This window comes from Hibiscus syriacus, unplaced genomic scaffold, assembly GCF_006381635.1.
Source record: "Hibiscus syriacus cultivar Baekdansim isolate YM2019G1 unplaced genomic scaffold, ASM638163v2 tig00013808_pilon, whole genome shotgun sequence".
In the NCBI taxonomy this organism is placed as follows: domain Eukaryota; kingdom Viridiplantae; phylum Streptophyta; class Magnoliopsida; order Malvales; family Malvaceae; genus Hibiscus; species Hibiscus syriacus.
The window spans coordinates 525,001-537,750 of NW_024062310.1; the positions used below are offsets into that span (position 1 = coordinate 525,001).

Here is a 12,750-nt window from a genome sequence, read left to right on the forward strand (position 1 = left end):
CGAAGCAAAGGAATTTCATTTGCAGGCTCCACCTTTTTGCTTCTATTACCTTTCCGAACCATTCCACCGCCTTCTTCTTCTTCTTCATCTTTCGTAACATGCAAAACCTCTTGGCGGAACCCATTTATGGTACCTCCGTTTTGAAGCTGCCTCCAATAAAGAACATCCAAGCCATTTTCATCTACGATTAAGCCCTTTATGTTCCCATTAACTCTACCGAACTCATCCGGGGGCACTCTCGGCTGAGAACTATCTCGAGTTCCCTCCCTTCCACGCCGAGCAAGAACATATCTTCTGATCAAAAAGAAGAATACCGCTGCAATAACAATAGTGCTTCCGGCGGTCGCAGCTACTGCCTTCGCAATAGTACGGTTGCTGTCGTTCCCCGAAGATGACGACGTTGATGGCGGCGGTGAATCAAGCGGTGTTGCTTCAGGGATGGGTGAGACTGGCGGTGGAGTTTGAGTTGGGTAGAAGACTTCAATGTTTTGAGGTGATCCCTGGGCATAAGAGAAAGGCAAGACGGAGATGAAGAACAGAAGGAAGAGGTGGAGAAGAATCGATATCCGAAACGTGACAGCCATGAAAGAGCTGTGCTAAAATCAGAAGAGAATAAATGTTTAGATTTTGGTTCATGTGGGGGGGAATGAAATTTTTATGCTTTCGTTTCCTTTTTCTGGGTTTGGATTTGGTAAACTAGGCGTTGACAATTTCTTATTAGTAGTTACTCGGTTTTGTGTTACGGTCCCTCCATGGCCGCCCACTCTTGTGAAAAATTATTAAATATTCTCAGCGAAGCTCTTTTTTTCCCCTTTAAAGAATCGATCAAAGTGAAAATTGGAATTTTTTTTTATTTTAAAAACAAATACGAACACAGGTTATTCAAGGAAAAAAAAGAGTGTTCACTCTTTCATAACAATTGAATGAGTGAATAAGAGACGCTTGAACGAGTAAAATGCAAAGGTAAGACTTGAGAGAGATGTTAAAAGGTAATAGTAATGTTAGATTAAAATATATTTAGTATTAACAACAACTAATTGGTTTAGTAGGATAATATATTATCTCTCTTAAGTAAGGTCAGAGGTTCAAATCTTGACGTTTGTGAATTGAGCAAACTGAGTTGAGAGAGTCATTCTCGCCTCTGCAGTACCCGATCTGGATTAGAAGGATACCGGTGATTAATTCAAAAAATATATATATTTAGTGTAAAATACATAAATGGTCCTTTGACTATAAAATATTATTTTATTGAGTCTTTCGATTATTAAATGTTATAAAATAACTCTCGATTATAGAATGTTGCTTTGTTGAAGTCCCTCGACTAGTAGAAGCTATAAAATAGTCACTTGACTATTCATTATGTTCCAAACTAGTCATTTTCCGTTAAAAAATTAACGACAATTTGAGCTGGATGTTAATCTATTGTCATAATTGTTTGAGATTCTGGTATCAGATTTTATCATATCTCATACAACAAATTAATATCCATCTTAGACTATCGACATTTTTTAATAAAAAATGACAAATTTGGAACATAATGAATAATCAAGTGATTATTTTGTAACTTTTAATAGTCAAAGGAACTAATAAAATTATATCCTAGAGTGGAGGGACCACTTTATAACTTTTTATAGTCAAGGGACTTAACAAAGTAATATTGTATAGTCAGGGGACCGTTTGTATACTTTACCCATATATTTAATACAAGAGTTTAACGAAATTATTAAGAATTTGTAAATATAAAAAGGTATTAAAGTGATATTAATTTAAAATATGATACGACTAAGAGATATTATTTAATATGATTTAATTTTGTCTATTTCTATAGAAGTGAATACTTTTTTTATTTAAGTGTTTAAACTATTTTCTAGTCAATTTGAGTGCCTAATGTTTCTTATATTACACTTTTATATGTTTGGACCGTCATTTCCAATGTTTTAAAAACCCTAGTTTCTAAAATTATAAAAAAACTCAAATTTTTTTAAAAGGCTTAAACTAAAAAAAGTCCCTAAAATATACTCATTTTTTCCTTTAAGCCCATAAACTATTTTTTGTCAAAATAAGCCCTTAAACTATTATATGTAATCACTTTAAGTAGCTAAACTATTTTTTTTCAAAATAAGTCCCTAAACTATGTTTCTTTTTTGCTTAAAGCCCCTAAACTATTTTTTAGTCAAAACAAGTACCTAATTTTGTGTGATGTGTCAACATCTTATTTGTAAAAAAACATTTCTCTAAGTAAAAAAATGATAGGACTTAAAATGATTAAATATAATAGTTTAAGTACTTATTTTGACTAAAATATAGTTTAAGGGCTTAAAACAAAAAGATGGCATAATTTAAGGACTTATTTTTACTTTAAGACTTTTTAAAATCATAATTCCAATCCCTTTACCACTGTTGACCACCACCACCGTCGTTAATCGGCCAAACTTCCAACAATGTACGACTGGACGAACACCCAACAGTTAAAACCCCCAACACTAACCTTTAATTGTAGTGAAAATCAGCAATAGAAGTGAAAACTAACGATCACAAAATATTACATTTACAATGTTGTTGGGTGCTTGACTGGTTGCCAAAGTAAAGGGATTTTGGTTGTGGGTGTTGGTTGATCACACATTGTTGGGAGTTTGGTCGATTAACAACAGTGATGGCGACCGACGATGGTAAAGACATAGAAGTCAGAGTTTTAAAAGTTTTTGGGCCTCTTTTTGTAATTCTATAAAATTTCAAGTTTGTCTTTAAAAAATTATAATTTTAAGTTTTTTAATTTAAATAAAATTTTATAAAGGCATCTTCAACGGTAGAATTTAAAGATCGTGATAGTCCAAACACCTAAACAGAGACAAAATTAAGAATTTATTAAAGCGAGGGTCAAAAGAATATAGGGATTCTAATAATATCAATCGATCAATGACCATAATAATATTTTTTCCATTGAGGGCCCCAATAAAACTTATTTTATTTATTTCCTATATATATATATATATATATACTAATAAACATTTTAAAAAAATTTCACAGGGCCCACGCTACTCTTGACCCCTACGATGTTCTGTCCCTACATTTAAAAGTGTAACGTTGAAAATATTAGACACATGTATTGATTAAAAATAATTTAGACACCTAAATGTGAGAAATAATATAGTTTAGACACTTATTTCTATATTAAGCTTAAATATAAAGATCCCAAAAATTACAAATATATAATATTTCATATATATACATATACATATACATATAATATAATATATATATATATATATATATATATATATATATATACATATATATATATATATATATATATATAAATATAAAAATATGTATATGTATATGTATATATATATATATATGTATATATAAAGCAAGTGTTTATTCACTTGCAACATATCTGTAAAATTATCTCTGTAAAATTCAAAAGTGACAAAATTATAAAAAGTTTTTTTTAAAATAATTTTCTCCTATAATTTATAAGACAAAGACCTATCATATCTTTATAGAGAAACAAATTTGGTTACCAAGAATATTTTTCACATAAAAATGCTTCACTCATTAAACTTAATCAATAAATAACTTTTGATCAGTATAATTTTAATAAAATCTAGTTTTATTTTAGAAAATTTGAAGTAATATTTAATAAAAATGTTTATTATTATTTTAATTATATATATATATATATATATATATATATATTCAAAGAATTAAGAAAAAAATTAGTTTTTTTTTCTCATTAGTGTCTCGCTCATCTCTTTTTTCCGTCTTTGTTAATCGGCGACGACATCAATTTTAATATTGATTGCCTACATTTGGTATTCTTTATTGTTTTTTTCTTTTTTACATTGTATCACTATTTTCTTTTATTTTTTGATTTTTAATAAGTCAATCTGTATGACACGTTTTCATATGCATTTATGACACATTTTCTTATGTTTTTGGCATGTTTTTCGGTTGTTTGACCTTTTTTCATTTATATTTTTTTAGAGTTGATTTGACATCGCTACGACTTATTAAGACATGCTTATTTGATATCTTATTGATATTCCATGCTTTGGATCGTCGAATTGAATTTGGATACTTGATTTGCGTTCGTGGATAGTTTTTCAGATACCTAATTTGCGTTCGTTGATAGCTTTTCACGTCGCTCTAGCCTGATTTGCGGTTTGTCAATGGTCTTTGAATATCTTGATCTCTTTTTATGGTTCGTTTGCCGATTCGATTGGATCTATTAATATCTATTTTTGTTCGAGTTTTTTGGTTAGATTTTTAATCTTTCTTTGTATGGTCCCTATGTGATCTTAAGTTACTAGTTTTATTTCAATAATTATATGAAACTTTTCTAATTATGTGTTTAATTTATGATTGTGATTGTAAATCTTTATTATAATTTGAGATATTTCTTATTATGAATAAAATTAGTCGTTTAAAAAAATCAAAACAATTGAAAATTAAAAAAATATAAAAGACTGAAATTGATTAAAATTATAATATAGTGATTAAAGGTGTAATTTATGTATAATACAGAGATTAAGAGTAGAAATTAAGCTTCTAAGAATCTCGTAATGATTGTGATATGGTATCGGAAAGTTCCACTCAGCTTTTGACTAATTATTTATTAAAGACAAAAAGGAAACAACCAAAGAAGGGGTGAAAATTGGAGGGTAAGAGAGCATTGTTAATTTACAAAATGAGAGTCAATTTGCATATTTAATTATTTAAATAATAATAGAGGAGTTGGCTCACCAAATTTTATAATCTATTTTGACGTCGTCTTCATGTAATAGTAGTAGTTGGCAAAAACAGACAATTGACTCCAGACGCGGTCTTCGGCCTTTTTTTCCCAATATTTTCGTCAAACGTCAAAATCTAGAAGTACTCCGCTTTATTATTATTTTTTTAAACCGCATAAACGACTACATAATTATATAATTATGGGCGAGGTTACAAAGTGATCATTATTTTTAAATTTACATTAATATGATCACTGAGCTATTTAAATGGTTTTAATATGGCCACCTTCCGTTATTACTTAACGGAAGTCTCTACGTGGCAGTTAATAAAATTTGTATAATTAGGACACGATTTCTTGTAAAGTTATATATTCGAGTTGCTGGAACCATGCTTTGTTTTCCTCCATTTTGGTCACTATTGGTGTATGATTTATTTTCTTGGATTTTCATTTAATGCAATTTGATCATGTTTCTACTTTTAATTTGTCTAATGCCTTAATTGAGCATTAACATTAAAATCTTTTATTCTAGTCATGTATTAAATTTGTAGATTAAATCCCCTAGATTTTAAAATTAATCAATTTGATCACCAAGATTAACTTTAATTCTTAATTTTTAATCAGGTCCTAATTCCAAATTAATTTAATAAATTTATTTCTCCAATCAAATTGTGACACATGTCATAATCTTTTGGTAATAATTTGAATATTAAATATATATATATATATATATATATATATTAAACATCAAATTATTATTTTTTTACTGATTTCATATATATAATCATTAAAAAATAAATACGAAAAAGAATAAATTTAGTTTACAAATATTAAAATCTTAGAACAATTATAAATAAATTATTAGATTTATTTTAGTGATTTAAGTTTTGTCAAATTCTCAATTGGCCAAGATGCAAGTTCTCACTTATCTATTTTTATTTTTTTATCAATAACTATAAAATATATATTATATATAATATTATAATTGATTCCTAAATATTATATTTAACTTATTGGTTAAGTTTTGCTTGATTAATAATTAATTTTGGGTTCAAATCCAATTAAGTTATTTTAATTTTTATTTTTTGTCTAAATTTTAACAAGTTAAGGCATGCACAGCGGACCCAAGTTGGATTTCCTTGGGTGTTAAAACCCATATTTATTTATTTTCACTTCAATTCAAAATGTGACACATGCCACCTTTTGTTTTGATTAAAAATTTATTAAATTAAAATTAAAAAAACCCTCTAATTAGATTGTGACATATGTCACAATTTGATTAGAGAAATAAATTTATTAAATTAAATTGAAATTAGGATCTACTAAAAAAATAAGAATTAAGGGTGCATTTGGTTCACGGAATGTAAGATTACCATGAGAATAAAAGATTACCAGGGAATAAGATTACTGGAAATGTTGTATTTTGTGTTTGGTTGGTTTAGCAGGAATGTAAGATTACCGTGTTTGGTTAAAATAATAAAAGATTATTGAAATATATATTTGACCAAATTGTCCTTATTATATATTTGATTTTTTAACAAGTTGAATTCTACTATAATATTACTATAAGATATTCTTTAAAAAATTTAAATTCATAAAATTCATATAATTTTTTTTACAGAATTGAAAATATAAAAAGGTTTAATAAAAGGGTAAAATTTTATTTTAACACCTGAACTTCATTTAAAATTTTAATTATAGTTTTTTTTGTAAATCTAAAATAGTTTAAGGATAAATTTGTAATTTAACATTCGTAGAATTTTTATTATTCAATGACATAAGAATGATATTTTTGGAGAAAAAAATTAAGGTCATTTTAGTCCAAAACGCTGGTAATCTAACAATACCTAAGGGAATGGAGGTAATGACATTCCCGGTAATATACCCAAAAAAATCCATTGTTGGTAATCTTATATTACCGGGAATGAGATTACCGGCCAACCAAACGTGGGAATCCGAACCAAACAACCCTTAAAGTTAATATTGCTGATCAAATTGATTAATTCTAAAATCTAAAGGATTTAATCTATAAATTTAATACATGACTAGAATAAAAGATTTTAAAGTTAATGCTCAAATTAATTCATTAGATAAATTAAAAAGGAAACAAATCATACACAAGTAATGACCAAAATGGAAGAAAACAAAGCAAGGTTCCATTGCCGCGAATACGTAACTTTACAAGGACATGTGCCCTAATTATAACAATTTTGTTAACGGCCACGTACACACTTCCGTTAAGTGTTAACAACATGTGGATATATTGAAACCATTTAAATAGTTCAATGGTCATATTGGCACAAATTTGAAAATGGTGGTCATTTTTCAACCCATTCCATAGTTATGTGGTCATTTATGTAGTTTACCCTTATTTTTTTAATTACAATTTTAACACGAATCAAATGATCTAAATATTTAAAAAAAATTATTGTTAAAGATTTTAGATTGAGTATGATGTCTGTAAAAATATTTGAATGTTCATTATCAAATGGTTGAGAATCTATCAAATATATAATATCTTATAATCACTACTACACTAATAAAAAATACAAATAACTACAATTTCAATTAAAAATCAATGCATATATATTTTTTTATTAATTTGGGATAAGTACAAGATAATATTTGTTCATATATAACTCTCTATCATTTGACATTGAACGCTTACACCCATGGTATTCCAGGTGCTCGAATCCGGGACCTCAAAGAATAACAATAATTCCTTTATCATTGAGGTCACTTGGTTCGTGCAAATATACAAACCAATGACCTTAGTGGTTAAGAGATTTGTTTTTATGCCTTGTAGTTTTATGTTTAAGCATCGCATATGCAAGAGTATGAGTGTTCATTATGAAATGATTGAGAGTCTCTAGACATATACTGCCTTGGATTCGGTATTCACCATTTATAAAAAGGGTAAAGTATACAAGTTTGGAACATAATTAATAGTTGGGTGACCATTTTGTAACTTTTAATAGTCAAAGGACTCAATAAATTATATCCTATAGTTAGGGGACCATTTGTATACTTTACCCTTATAAAAATTATAACATTTAATTTATTTAATTATTATTCAAATCAAATGCTAAAGAAAATACATAAAAATATCCTGGCCTGTAGCCGCAAAAGTCTGAAGGAATCATCCGATTTCAATTTTCTCTTACATCAAAATTTGAATAACCAATCTTTTTACTTACTCATATTGTGGATTATTTTGACTTGTTATTTGTTAGTCATAAATCCATTGTTGTCTTGTCCTTAAAACAGCTCTGAGATCGTATTTAAGATGCATTATAAATCGAAAAAAAAAACCAGAAAAAGTTTGGTTTCTTTTTCTCCCACTGATTGACCCTTGAAGGCACTTGGAGTTGTTGGGATTGGATGAAGTCTGAATTGGAATATATAATATATTTACATATTTATAGAATTTAAAAATGTTTATAAAATTTTGTTTAACAAATGATCATGGTTGAAACATCAATCTATAGTTTGAATTATGAACTCTAGTGATATTTTTAATTGTTAATAGTTGTTAACTTTTATTAAATAAAGTTAAAATGTTTAAAATATTTAATTTATAAAAAATAAATTAATAGCGTGAATCAAATATTTTTATTAAAATTATCGAGCTGTACAAACTAATTACTTAAGAACAAAAATATTTTTTATATTGTTTTACATTATTTAATTTTTTTTAAGTTTAAAAATAATCCTAAATGCCGCTTATCTCTTTCTTAATCTTTAGTTGATAGGTGATAGTATCCGCCAAATATCTCGAACAACAATAGATATAAACATCATTATAGGCCATAAAGAAAAATATCATCAACACTAACATAGAAATACATATAATAATGATAGACAAATTATCATTGACTTGGTGTAAGAGAGATTTAAATCGAATGATTCCTTCAAACTTTAGCTTTTGCGCTCACAATAACAATAGATAATAGGAGCTTACAATTGATAAGATAACGATCATGACTGATTTTTTTTAGAGATATAAAAGCATAAAGAAGAAGATGAGAGTGAACAAAAAAAGACAATGAAGAAAATGATCTCTCAATTGTGGTTGAGAAGCATTTATATTGACTCTAATTGATCATGTCAACCATAAAGTAATTATGATTATTTATAGGTCAGCAGACTAAAGATCTGATGATCAAATCTTAAATTTCGTTATGATAAATCACGTGGGCATACTAGAGGTATTGGCTATGCATTGTAGCTAATTCGAAGACTATGATATTCCTGTGTTCGGAAGATATGGATTCTTAGGAAGCTTCGGTAAGTGAAAGAGTCTACCTAGATATCTTAATTGACAGAGAGCTAATAATTTCTAGAGATGATCTCTAGAAGTACAAGATTCATCAAAATTTTATTATTATGATTTCATTAAGAGAAAAAGAACCAATATTATTAAATTAAATATTTATATATAATTTTAGTGTATATGATTATTTTTATACTAATTAATATTAATTTTAAAAATAAATTAATCTAATTTAATAATTTTCATTTATACCATCAAATATTACATACAAAATCAAGATCTAATTATATTTCATTTATTAAATGTGTTTAAAAAATTTAAATTTTTAATAATGAGATGAAATAATTATAATATGATACTGAAACACATATTAAGTATCATTTGTGAAAATTTAAAAAAATATTTTTTTTTATTTTTTTTCAAAAAATAAGTTTTTCCCCGTTAATCTTAAATTTAATCCTAATCATTCTTATAAAAGAAGGGAAGGAGACTGAAACAAGTGCGTGCTCCTAATATATTTAAAATCTATAATTCTAAGAAAATATGAGATTACTTTATTCATCAAACTTTTAGGAGGAAAAGTGGATATTTATAAATTATAGTAAAAGTAGAATTTGTAAAGCGGCGTTTGAATGTTTCATTTTGTTGTATTTAAATTCAAATTCTTTTATTAATAAAATAAATAAATTATTGTAGAAAGTGAAATTAATATAAATAATAGTGTGGCCACATCTAGGAGTGTTAAAAATATCTTACTTGATTGACTCGGTCCATCGACTCTCCAACCTGACCCTAAAAAATTTGATAATTCTCTGAAAAAGATTATCTGATCGGGTTGGGTACTCGACCCATGATTTCCCCCTGTAGTTGGGTAGCGTCTGGGACAAATTTTTTTATAATTGGATAATATATATATATATATAGTTTAAATTATATTTTTATTTTAGGTTTCTTAATATTTTTTTCTTAAAATTAAATTTAAATCCCTATTTTTTTCTTAGATTTGTATTATGTACTTTTAAGTTTTAAATTTCAAAAAAGTTTTTATTAATTTGTCAATATGAGATTCGAAAAAAATCACGATCGCTATTAATAACTTTAAAATTTTCTTTTGGAAATTAACTTTATATATATATATATATATATCTTAAAACTAACGTCAAATCACTAATTTTTGTATATGGGTTGTGTATAATAAATTTTTAAATTCTTATATATTTAAAAAAATAGATGAACTTGATATCTGTGACCCAAAAACGTAGGTACCCGACTATCGGGTACTTAGACTTAACAGACTGAATCAAGGATTGATAGATATACTACCGAAGAACTAAATATCCTATATTTGGAGTACCTGATTTTGAACATCCCCAAGTCCCTAACCACACCCAAGTTCTTCGAAGTTGGAAGCCGAAAACAAAGAGCTTTTACCATCGTTTTCACGGGACGCGGGCGTCATTCCCGTAGAATTTCCACTCTGAAATCCTGGTACACACGCTTCAAGTCTTTATTCCTTTTGGATCCAAATTTCTTCCATTCCATGTATTGTTCCCGGACACGATATAAACACGTTTTCTGCTTGTCTTCTACCTTCGTCACTTTTCTTTACCCTGGCTCCATTTCCCTTGATTATTTCTCTAATAAATTTATTGAATAAGCATGGAATTAGTTCATTCAATAAAAGTTATATTATTTATTCTAATTCTTGTATAATATTGACATATTTATGAAATCAAGCCAACTTAATTATGTCAATTTCTTTTAACTTTGGGCAATAAATGGAATTTATAAAGGATTTGACGTATTTGTCCTTTTCACACCTTTATTTTGGCACCTTTGTGTGTGTGGTGGTTTTGAGGAAGTTGGGATATACGAGTATGACCATCCCCTTCCTTGCTGCTTAGTTCACACGTAGATGACGAGCATTGACTCGAGCTTTGCTGATTTTACGGTGTTAATGATTCCTCCTTGACATATTTTGTGCTTCAAAACAAAGCGTTGCGGGTGTGAAATTGAAATACTGATGTAAAGAGATAGTGATGTGGGGATTTGGACTTGTGAATGCCGTTGTGGTGCATCGGTTACGTCCTTTGATAATTCCAGGTTCTCTTCAATCTCCTGATTCTCAACTCTTCGGCGATGATATTGTTAAGCCTTTGGTAGATAGAGAGTTTGAACCTTTAACTAGTTGATTGCTTATGGTTGTTGGGATGAAACTTGTGATCACTTTAACTTTGTTTGCAGGTTTGAAAGTGATACCTGGAATCTCCCAAATATCTTGTGCCCATGTCACGGTATCCCTTTTGCTTCTAGACTTCCAACTTTTTCATATGGGCTAAGGGATGCTTCTAGAATTAATCTTGTAATAGTGCAGAGCCTTCATCTCCAATAGCAAAACCATTGTGCAGTTGGAAGGATTAATACGAGTGGAGGTGCATACCATTACAATCTCCTGTTTCTTTGCTTCTTCACTGGGTATGGGATGCTAGCATGCTATTGAATCAGTTCTTTGTTACTAATTTATCATTCTAATCATCAAACTGGTTTTGATGGCACGTCTTTTACCTGTGATTTCTTTATTCTTCTATGGTGGAAACAGAGGATCATATTTTAGTGATTTTGTTAGTTTATAACTGATAATCTTTCAATTCTATAAGGTGCTTTACTTTTCATCTGTTTAGAAATATATGATCAAATGCAACCTGCCTAGTCCCGATTTAATTTTGCATTTGTAAGGACTGCATTAGAAACTGGTCTTTGATCTTTTGTTGTTCTACTAAATTAGCCAACTTTCTATGATTGATGGTTTGATTCAAACTTGTGCTGGGCGTTGCTAATGCTTCCTGTTTCCATTTAATTCATAGAGATGGTGATAAGATCGATCTACAGCTTGCCCGTTGCATCGAGCAAGATTGCAATTGTAAATGCGGAAACGAACACCAGCTGCGGCGTAGGTTCTCGTACATCTTCTGCGGTGACACAGCACTACATAGAGGATACTATCATGAGCGTTTCATAGATATATCTAAGGTCTGTGTTTCCTTGTCTTTTCCCATTCTCGTCTGTTCATGTAAAGCTTTTCTTTTATGAAATTGTCTAGTGTACTTGGTTTCCTAAGAATATCTCATGTGTCATGTTTGTAATTTTTTATAAAATATTTCTTTTATAAATTATATATACAATAAATCTCAATTTTTTTCTAAAATTATAAAAACAACCTCAAATCTTAAAATCTTTAATTTCAAATCCCTATTATCAGCCTTTGTCGGTCATCACAATTGCTGTCGTCACGATTAATCACCCATCGGCGTTGCCATTGGTGTCGTCTTTGTTTGCCAAACCTCAAAGGTTTTCTTCCTAAATTTGTGCAACAGGAGATAGTCTTCTTCGATGCTACTTCGACCGAAGAACTCCTCAACAAACTGTCTGAGGATACGAAGATCATTAAAACTGCAGCAACAACAACAACTAATCTTCCGGAGGCATTTGGGAATCTAACGAGTGTCATTATTGGCATTGGTTCCATGTTTTCATCAGCATGTAAACTAACACGTATGTTGTCATGTTTCTTTGCTTGCATTTTAGTTAATGTTGAGAGTTTAGCAGCTACAAGCCCAAAATGTATTTGTTCAGTTACCCTTGGCGGTAGTTCCAGTTGTTGCAGTGGCCATCTCATGCGTAGATTTGGACGATATTTCAAACAACTTTCGCACACCACTCAAGCCGTTGCACTGGCACCGTTGCC

The 12,750-nt window shown here is 29.0% G+C and overlaps 2 protein-coding genes across 3 annotated transcripts in view; one reads left to right on the forward strand and one right to left on the reverse strand.

Moving 5' to 3' along the window:
- LOC120206504 (formin-like protein 8) overlaps nt 1-629 on the reverse strand; it is a 2,799-nt gene extending 2,170 nt beyond the window's left edge. Inside the window, exon 1 of the mRNA XM_039206142.1 lies at nt 1-629. This exon is cut by the window's left edge and continues 609 nt beyond it. Coding sequence (XP_039062073.1) covers nt 1-584 — 584 coding nt within the window. The 5' untranslated portion in view covers nt 585-629.
- A 10,390-nt stretch (nt 630-11,019) lies between these two features.
- Nucleotides 11,020-12,057, forward strand: LOC120206474. Of its 2 annotated transcripts, none has more exons than XR_005524116.1 (4): nt 11,020-11,108; nt 11,250-11,299; nt 11,380-11,480; nt 11,870-12,038. XR_005524116.1 is itself a non-coding variant. In XM_039206114.1 (4 exons), exons 1-4 carry the CDS (start codon nt 11,045-11,047, stop codon nt 12,022-12,024), a joined length of 375 nt encoding a protein of 124 aa, XP_039062045.1. In that variant the 5' UTR covers nt 11,020-11,044; the 3' UTR covers nt 12,025-12,057. The 2 variants fall into 2 exon arrangements, 1 of the variants encoding a protein (XP_039062045.1); XM_039206114.1 differs by having other exon boundaries at nt 11,375-11,480; nt 11,870-12,057.
- Nucleotides 12,058-12,750: the final 693 nt, after the last annotated feature.